We start from the raw sequence: 9,644 nt of genomic DNA, 5'->3' as shown, positions 1-9,644 counted from the left end.
GCATCCAAAAACGTTTGACCCCATTGTTGGCTTGCTTGTTCACCTTGATGGCCATCACCTTGTTATTTTTCTTCTTCTTCAAGAGATAAGGTGTGGAGGCCTTTTTGTCCACCTTGTTGGTGTAGGTGTTGGAGAGCTTGCTTGTTTGCTTCTTCTCTTTCTTCCTTGCTTCTCCCCCATTCTTCACCTTGCCCTCATAGGACTTGTGACCTTCCTTGTGGCACACGTAGCAAACCACGGTTTGTCCTTCATCAAGCTTCTTCACACCATTGACGGTGTTATCTTGATGAAGTTGGGCTTGCTTCGCCTTGCCTTTCAATTGAGTCAAGTCCTTGGTGAGGCGAGCTACTTCTTGCTTGAGTTACTCATTCTCCTCAGCAACCTCTTGTGTGCTTGTATCTACAACAACTTTCTCAACACAAACTTGGTTGCACAAAGATGAGTCTAAACATAAATTATTACAAGAAGTAGAGGCATCCTTTTTAGACATGTTAAAGATAGAAGTTTTCTTTTTAGATGCCTTGGTGGGTTTTTTACTAACGGCTTCAAGATTAGCAACTTTATTAATTAGCTCATCACAATGTTTGCACATGGTTTCCATTTTAGCAAGCAAACTTTTATAAGAATCTTGTGAGCTAGCTATTTTTTCTTTTATTTTTTCATTTTTCTTTACAAGTTGCTCATCATTAATTGTGCATGCATTTTTTGTTGCACTAGCCTCAAGTTGCTCAATTTTAGTAGATAGTTCAACATTTAGATTAGCAAAGTTCTCATATTGTTCAAGTAAAGTCTTATATGCTTCTTGTGAACTATCTAGCTTTTCTTTTAATTTTCCGAGCTTCTTTTGTTGACTAGTGCAAACTTTAGCATAATTAAGTTTTTGTTGCACAATTTCATCATAAGAAGGCATTTCATCATCACTATCACTCTCACTAGAGGATGAGCTTTCGTTACCTCGTGCCATAAGGCACATACGAGAGGAGCTTGATGATGAGTGCTTGTGGCCTCGCCTCTTGTGATGGTGTTCTTCTTCACTTGAAGAATCATCCCATGACCTTATTGATGTGAGGACTTGGTTCTTGCATGCCTTTTTCTTTGTCTTAGGTGTGGGCTTGTTTGGACAAACTTCCACAAAGTGTCCCAACTCATCGCATCTATAGCATCCTCTCTTTCTTTGCTCATTTCTTTGATTAGTGAAGATGATATCTTGGATTTGGATGGGCATACCCTAGACATTGAGCCTTTAGATCATCTTCTCCACCTTATTGATAAGTTTGATTGAGTCTTCATCAAGGTCGGAGGTGGAGGAGGAAGATTGATCATCATCACTTGAATCTTCTTCATCATCCTCATCTTCTTCTTCATCTTCATTTGAGGAGCTTGAGCTTGAGCTTGTCTCAACTTGCTTGCCCTTCATCTTCTTTTTCTCGCTACATGCGAGAGCTTTGCCTTTGCTTGATGAAGAGGCTTCTTCTTGACCCATCTTGCATGACATTTCAAATGCCACTATCTTGCCGATGACTATGGCCGGGGTCATGGTGCTCAAGTCCTCCATGTTGTGAAGGATGGTGATGATGCTTGCATATTTCTTTTGTGGAAGCACGGAGATGATCTTCCTCATGATGTCCGCATCATCTAGCTTTGTTAATCCTATTGAATGGAGCTCATTGACAATTAGATTCAAATGAGTATACATATTACGAACAAACTCATCATCATTCATTGTAAAGGAATCATAATTTTGTTTAGCTAGACAATGTTTTTGCTCATGGACATTACTTGTGCCATCATAGAGCTCTTGGAGTTTTAACCAAATTTTATGTGCCATATTTAAAGTGAACACTTGGTTAAACACATCCATACTAAATGATTCAAAAAAGCAATTTTTAGCTCTAGCATTGAAATGTATTTCCTTTTCTTCACTCTTTGTGGGTTTACCAGGATTCTTAATGAGTTTCATCCCATCATGAGTGACTCTTCAAACTCTCAAATCAACTGTCTCAAGATAGCAAGCCATTCTAGCTTTATAATAGGGGAAGTTAGTGCCGTCAAAGTACGGAGACCTAGAGGTATCCATCCCAACCACTCTTAAATAGCGGTGGCTCAACGACGGTTAAGCCAAAGGTCCAAATTGAGTCAACCGGCTCTGATACCAATTGAAGTGACCGTGACGCCTAAGAGGGAGGGTGAATTAGGCGACTTAAAATTTTGACTCTAAACTATGGCCTCTTTTTCTTACCCTAGCAAAACCTATACAAAAGATAACCTATCTAAATATGCAACTATAGTTTAGCTAGTGTATTGCTATCTCTACCGCAAAAGGAGTAATGTAATCAATGTAAATGTGGAAGCTAAAAGAGTAAGGTAGAGATATGCAAACTCCCGTCGACGACTCTGGTATTTTTTACTGAGGCATCGAGAAGCGCGCAAGCTTCCCCCTAGTCCTCGTTGGAGCCCCTCGCAAGGTATCCCTCGCAAGGGCCAAGCTCCCGATCGGGTTACTCCATGGATAGCCTCGGGCCTTCCCCAAGCGCAAGTGGGTCTCCGACGTGCCTTTCGGCAAGCCTCTCCCGGATGCTCCCCGCCATCTTCACTATCAAGCTTCCAGCCGAAATGCCATGGGCCTTGTTCCCTCCGGTACACGGTGGCGGCCACACCACAAACGCGGTTGGTGTGATCTCGCAAGACTATAAGCCCATCCGATGTACAACAATGGTGCGCGCAAGCACCGAGTGGTAAGAGGTATGCAAACCTCACGAAACACTAGGCCTAAACCTAGAGCAAGCGCATAGGCGGTGGTCTAATCAACCTAAGCAGTTCGTAAAGCACCTACACTAATCATCTAATGAATCACTAAGCACTATGCAAGTGGAGATCACTAAAATGGTGTATCAACACCCTTGATATGTTTTCTCGGCTCCACTATATTCATTTGGCCGGTTGGGGGTTGTATTTATAAGCCCCACTGAGAAAGTAGATGTTGGGGACGAAATCCTGTTTTTCTGCTACTGATCGGACGCTGATCACGTCCTGACCGGACGCGTCCGGTCGTCCCGACCGTTAGAGCTACGATCAACTGATCGGACGCTGCCAGCGTCCGGTCACATGCCACTGGACGCGTTCGGTCGCAACTTCACCGCTCTGGAACCTCTCTGTACTCGACCGAACTCTATTGTCCTGCGTCCGGTCGATTTGCCGCCAGCGTCCGGTCCAGCGTCCGGTCGCTGCTACTGACGCCTGTTTATCGAGCCTCTTGATCAGAGCGTCCGGTTGCTTTTCGCCAGCATTCGGTCGCTTCTGCCAGCGTCTGGTCCAGTGTTCGGTCGCTTCTGCCAGCGTCCAGTCCAGCGTCCGATCACCTCTGTGAGCTCATTTCTTCGCGATCTTGCGTATGACTTGGTTCCTATCTTCATGCTTGGACTTTGCTTGATATCTTGGGTCTTCTCTTGTGCTCCTAGGGTCTTGCTTATGGTGTTGATCATCGGATCATCACGTCGCCTTCGTCCAAGTCACGTCTTGCACCCTATTGAACTATAAAACAATCACTTATAAATTCATTAGTCTAATTTGGTTGTGTTGGTCATCAAACACCAAAATCCAAAGTAAATGGGCCTAGGGTCCATTTTCCTTACAACAGCGACTAAAATTTAGCAGGGGCAACCAAACATCACCTAAAGCTTGTTGTAGTTATAAGAGCGCCATGTTATCCCTTGATATTTTTTGAAGTCGTGCACTGATCACACTGCGACTTGGGATGATCCATGTATGCATGGTTTTCCCTCGCAAACAAGCCTTTATCAAAATCGATAATGCTGTGAGTAGGGCGCCTTTTCGTCCGGACGCGTATTGGTGGGCCTCGACACCCGAACGGACCCACAGGCAACACTGCCATCCACACGGAAATAAAAATAAAACTTCAGCGTTCTCACCTTCTTCTTGAATCGTCGTTGTTTCCCTATCCATTCTTGAGCCAACTCTCCACGCCCACATCGCCGTGGCTTGATCCACCACGACCGCGCTGCACTGCGCCCGAGCGTCGCCGCCTGCTTTCCTATCTCCCCACCGCCACTCACCACTCGTCGTCGAGTTCTTCGAGCCGACGAGGCGTAGCCCACGACGACTGCTCTGGTGCGGCGTTCTTCACCATGCCCAGCCACTTGCCTACCGTCGTCCTCCCTCTCCAGTACACCCGAGCGCCGCTTGATGGCTACCGTAGTTCCCCACCAGGTAGGCCAGGGCTGCTGGCGGCGCCATGTTTTGTTTTAGGTGTGTTTCAGAAGTTGTTTTTCAAGTGTTTCATCTATATGTTGTGTATGTTGCAATGGCTATATACATATGTTGCAGGTATATGTTTCAAGTGTTTCGGTTGTTTCAGACGTATGTTTCACGCGTTTCATCTGTATGTTTAAGGTGTTTCATCTGTATGTTTCATGTGTTTCATCTTGATGTTGCAAAAGGATATGATGTTGCATATGTTGCAATGGCTACCCATGTATGTTTCAAGTGTATGTTCCACATGTTTTATTTGTTTTAGATGTATGTTGCAAATGTATATTCCAAATGTTTCAGCTGTTTTCAAACGCATGTTTCATGTGTTTCATCTAGATATTGCAATGACTATCCGAGTATGTTTTAATAGTACTGCATATGTTGCAACGGTCGAACGGATGCTGCAGAGGAGATGAGATGTTAGGACGGAGGGAAGGGGTGTGGTCGAGACAGAGCGCGGCAAAGGACAGGGGCATGGTAGGGATGGCAGAGCGAGGGGAGGAGTGTGGCGCGGCAGGGGAATGAGCGCGGCGGGCTTGACGCTAGGGGCACAACCGGGATGGGGATCGAATCGTGGATGGTCAGACGTGGTGATTGGCGCGGGATCGGTCACGAGTGGTCAGACGCGATTCGCTAGCGCGGGATCTGATGCAAGCGCGGGGAGCGTCCGGTGTAAAGCGGCTGCAAGCGCCAGAGCTGCGTCCGGACGCAGGACTAAGTAGGGCCGGACGTCCGGGCGCTACCCTGCCCGTGTCAAAATTGGTTATTTTTAGACCTAAGCCTGTCCTCACGGAGCTGGCTTCCTGACGCGTTTGCTTTCTCTGAGCCAGTTGGGCCTTGCTCCCGGCCCAGGTACGAGCCAGGCTGCGAACTGCGAAGCGAAAGAATCACACAAAACAAAACAATCACGTCTTGTATGTTTTGTGTTTGGATTTTTTTTTTTGAAATCGTTTTGTGTTTGGATTGGAAAAAAGAGGAGACGAATAAAACCCCCAATTCCTCTCAAATCCCAACCGCCTCGCTTCCAGTTCGTCGCACCCGATTGAGGGCCTCGGCGCCGCCGCCACTCCGAAGACCTCGTGGGGGCGTCTTCTAAAGCGCGACCGCCTCTCCGACGACAGCCGGCGACGCAGGTACTGCTTCCGATGTGATTATTGATGTGGATGGCGCGGGGTGGGGAAGCCGCGGCGCGGTCGTGCTGATTTGTCGAACCACGGAAGAGGGCTAGGGTTTATGCGGCGCAGTGGTAGGAGTTAGAGGCAGCGGGAGGAGGGCTAGAGGGATGAGGCTGGGTTCGGGAGTTCGACGGATTTAGGGGGGCACGTGCGCTGCCGACCTCGTCAGCCGGCGAGAGCATGGGGAACGGCCTCGGCCGCGCCCGCTTGCTGGCGACCGTGGGGGTGGCCCCAGTTGAATTGGGGGCAGTAGCTCAGGGCAGCGCGCGCCAGATTGAACGCGGCATTGCCGTCTGCTGAAACTAATCTTCAGTTTGGCTTGCTGGTTCAGTCCAACCAGACCATTGCCTTGACCATTTGGCTAAAGTTATAACAAAATTTCTGTTGGAGCACCAAGTCAATTTACGCCATAAACTGAGAACCACATGTGTTGTTCAGTGGTTCCGCCAAGCTGATGATGAGTTCAGGATTTTTTTTTAACTACCATCTTCTTAGGGTGTTTTTGGTTTTGGGATGAGTAGGATGGATTGGGTCCATCCCAGTTTTCAGGGTTGGAGTGATCCCATGTATGCATTTGGTTGTGGGGATGGAGTTGTTCCAGTTTCGTGTTTGGTAGGCGGTGCGAACAAGTATTCTGAAAAGTAGATGGAATTCGACAGATTTTGGGGCACGTGCTGCCGAGCTCATTGGCCGGCGAGAGCATGGAGAAAGCCTCGGCAGCACCACTTGCTGCCGACCGTGGGGGTGGCCCCAGTCAAATTGGGGGCAATAGCTCAGGGCAGCGCGCGCCAGATTGAACGCGGCATTGCCGTCTGCTGAAACTAATCTTCAGTTTCGATTGCACACGCAGCATTGCTGTCTGCTGAAACTAATCTTCAGTTTGGCTTGCTGCGTCATTCCAATGTAGGAGTAGCAACCAATAGCGCGATTGAGCATGGCACCTGGCACAGTGCCACAGCCCTTTGTCCAAAGTAATTTTCATTTTTTGTTTGCTGCATCAGTCTAATGTTAGCAAGCAATAGCCAATGTTGTATGCTTGCTGACACAATTGCTTGGTTTTAGGTTTGCGCAGTTGGCAATGAAGACCGATAGTCATGAGACAAACATGAAACATGAGGTAAATAAAGAAAAACTACAGTCTGCATTGTTTGGATAACAAGTTAGTGTTTAATCTGACATTATTGTTTGGGTAGTAAGTTAGTGTTTAATCTGACATTACTGTACTGTGCAGGTGAAGGCTGTTGCTGATCAGAGGATGAAGCACTACAAGGTCATCTGTTTTCTTGGTGTAGCTTTAATTACATGGATTGACAAGGCAGTACTTCTCAACCGACTGAATGAGTACAACAATGTGGCTGCCCAAGTCTGTACAATCTACTTCACAATTGCTCTAGTTTCCATGTTGCTGGGGTTGACTGCGTCTTCGTTTCCCGACTCTGCTCTCTGTGCTAAGACAGTTTCGAGCAATGGAGCTCTGCAGGCCTTTTTGTTGTTAAACGCAGTTGTGCACTTGCACAATATGGACTTATATCCAAAAGTTCTGCACCTAGGAGTCTCATGGATGCTCACATCCTTGGTCTTTTGCATCTACTGGGCAATGTAAGCTTTAAAGGTATCTTAGCTTTATGCCATTGGTCACAAAACTGTATGGAGCTAAAGAGTCTTGTGGAATGGTTTGCTATTGCAATGTAAGTTTTAAAGGTATCTTAGCTGTATGCCATGTGGTCGCAAAACTGTATGGAGCTAAAGAGTTTTGTGAAATGGTTTGCTGTTTCGATGCCTTTGTAAATCGCAATCGTAGAAGAAATTAAATAACTCATGATGATCAGTTATGCATTGTATTATTCATGCATTTCCCAAGTGCTGCATTACGACTGAACCTATGGCCTATTTGGTGCTTGTGTTATGTAGTGGCACAAGGTATGTTGCATCAGACATAATGCAGCAAAGGCGAAGATCAATAATCTATTAAAGGTTTTTTTTTCCAAGAATCAATCCAGCTCTTCAAAGGTTATACAAAGTAGACAAGAAATTCAGTTAGAAATACTTCCAGGCCACCAGTCCCAGGGAACCGAACATGCCCCAAGTGAATTTGAGAATTTAACAAAGTTTGCAAATCACAGTAGACGTCAACTCCAGGAGGAGAAACTACTCTTTCTGAAAGCTGAACATATGTGTACTCTATGATTTAGTTTGTTCCCTCGTGATTATAGCAAGAGTACAGACATAAACCAAAACTCTGGTTACAAATCCAACAAACACCTTTACTTGAACATTGCGCATCTATCGCTGTAGAGGAGCTAAATGCTCAGTAGGCTACACATTACAACTCCTTAACATTTATTGCGGTGGTACATTTACATTGTCAACTGTGACTGGTGCCTGGCTTCTAAAAGATTCTAATCTTATGGCAATAGCTGGACAGCTGCAATTTTGGGGATCTTCTCACGGAGCTTCTGGGTCAACGCTACTCGGACAGTCATCACACCAGCAGCTGGGCCTGTAAGCCTAACCTTGACAATAGGCTCCTCGATTGTGACAAACTCGAGCTCGCCACCTCCTGTGCCAGCAAGGTATGGCCTAATCTCGTCAAGTACCTGACATAGGAGAAAACATGTAATTGATGTTCAGTTTCTATCTCAGCGCCCTTAAAAAAATACTGATCCATGAGAGGAATGGAAATTATACATCTTCAAGGCTAGTTTTCAAAGTAAGACAAAGCATAAGAGCGATAGCAGTAGTCTCATTTGCTTGTTGGTCACCCTATCTTCTTTATTGCTTTGATCTTACATATATGAAGTAAACTTGGAAAATCACAAAACTTATATCAGCAGACAGAATTTCCTATCAACGATAGCATGATTAACATCACTTCCTGTATCAGTCGAACAGGGTTGCACGGTGCACCGCTGTAGCACAGGTGACAGCTGAAAGGATGTTACCTCACATACTGAACAAATAAGGATGCAAAAGCTAAATTGTTAGCCATAACATAAATGTATCAGTGTGTGTATAGGCAGGGGCACAAAAGCTAGTTGTTATGACTTATGATACAAGGACAAGCTCTAAGTTCATACAATGGAAATCAGCCAAAGAACCAGAGCTTCCACCAGACAAATGATCAGAAAAATGACGCTGAATGAGTGCAACTACACTGAAAAGTCCTGACCTGCTCCTATGAACAAAAAACTGAAGTAAAGCATTCTACCATTGCAATACACTTTCCACAATATATCTAATAGTTAAAGATGAATAATTCAAGCCTACAAACTGCATAGAAGATGGATTTTAAATGTAAAATAACTGATAATAACATCATTATGCAGTCACAGGACTGTAGAAATAAATAAGCACAACTCATCAGAAAACTCTGAAATTCATTTACAAAGTATACTACATGTTTCAGAAGAATTTGATCTTATTCAAGGAAAATTCATTCCAATTAGTCAACATCCAACAAAATAAATCCTGGTTTACTTCAGTATTCCATAAGAATCAAGTGATCTTTACTAATGGAAATATTTGGCCAACAATAGAACATTTACCTTCTCAATGTTCTCTTGGTTCAACTCAAGGCCTGTCTCCTCATCAGCGATGGGCTCAACCGCAACAATCTCTGGTATTTTCTCCATCAAGCGCCGTTCAATACCCATCTTCATCGTTGTTACTGAAGCCGGGCACGACCCACATGCTCCTTGCAGCTTTAACCTTACCACGTTCCCGTCAATCTCATGCAACGCAACATTGCCTCCGTCTGCCATAAGATACGGCCTTACTTCATCCAACACCATCTCAACATTTTCAGCAGTCAATGGCAGCTCGATCGCAGGGTCTGGATTGGCAACAGCTTGAACCACTGCTAGACCAGGACACAGTTAAGAGTTGCAGTTACTTGAACAATTACATCTTAATAAATTCAGACAGAAAATACAAGCAAATAGTCTGAATTGTGGAATGCCCTGATACCTAACCTTAATCACTGTAGGAGATGCTCCAGCTCGTAACGAAACAGTTAACTTTCTACTCCTATATGCTTAGATGATAATTCCAACACAGCGCGGACAATATGACACTACGCTCCCAAAGACAGAAGATATCATATAGTCCTACAGAACACACTTGATAGGTGCAAGGGGTATTTTATCGTTTTGTTAATGTAACCAGCTATTCACTGCATAATTACAAAGCCTACCACACACC

At 45.1% G+C, this 9,644-nt stretch overlaps 1 protein-coding gene and 1 pseudogene across 1 annotated transcript; both read right to left on the bottom strand.

Annotated features, from left to right (window-relative positions):
* Positions 1 to 7,567: 7,567 nt before the first annotated feature.
* On the bottom strand, positions 7,568 to 9,443 carry LOC136534733 (nifU-like protein 2, chloroplastic). The gene is made up of 2 exons (XM_066527116.1): positions 8,990 to 9,443; positions 7,568 to 8,041 (listed from the first exon to the last, which is right to left on the bottom strand). Exons 1-2 carry the CDS (start codon positions 9,233 to 9,235, stop codon positions 7,850 to 7,852), a joined length of 438 nt encoding a protein of 145 aa, XP_066383213.1. The 5' UTR covers positions 9,236 to 9,443; the 3' UTR covers positions 7,568 to 7,849.
* On the bottom strand, positions 8,048 to 8,976 carry LOC136534732 (uncharacterized; annotated as a pseudogene).
* Positions 9,444 to 9,644: the final 201 nt, after the last annotated feature.

This window comes from Miscanthus floridulus, unplaced genomic scaffold, assembly GCF_019320115.1.
Source record: "Miscanthus floridulus cultivar M001 unplaced genomic scaffold, ASM1932011v1 os_2222_1, whole genome shotgun sequence".
In the NCBI taxonomy this organism is placed as follows: Eukaryota; Viridiplantae; Streptophyta; class Magnoliopsida; order Poales; family Poaceae; genus Miscanthus; species Miscanthus floridulus.
This window is presented reverse-complemented; position numbering and strand designations above follow the sequence as displayed.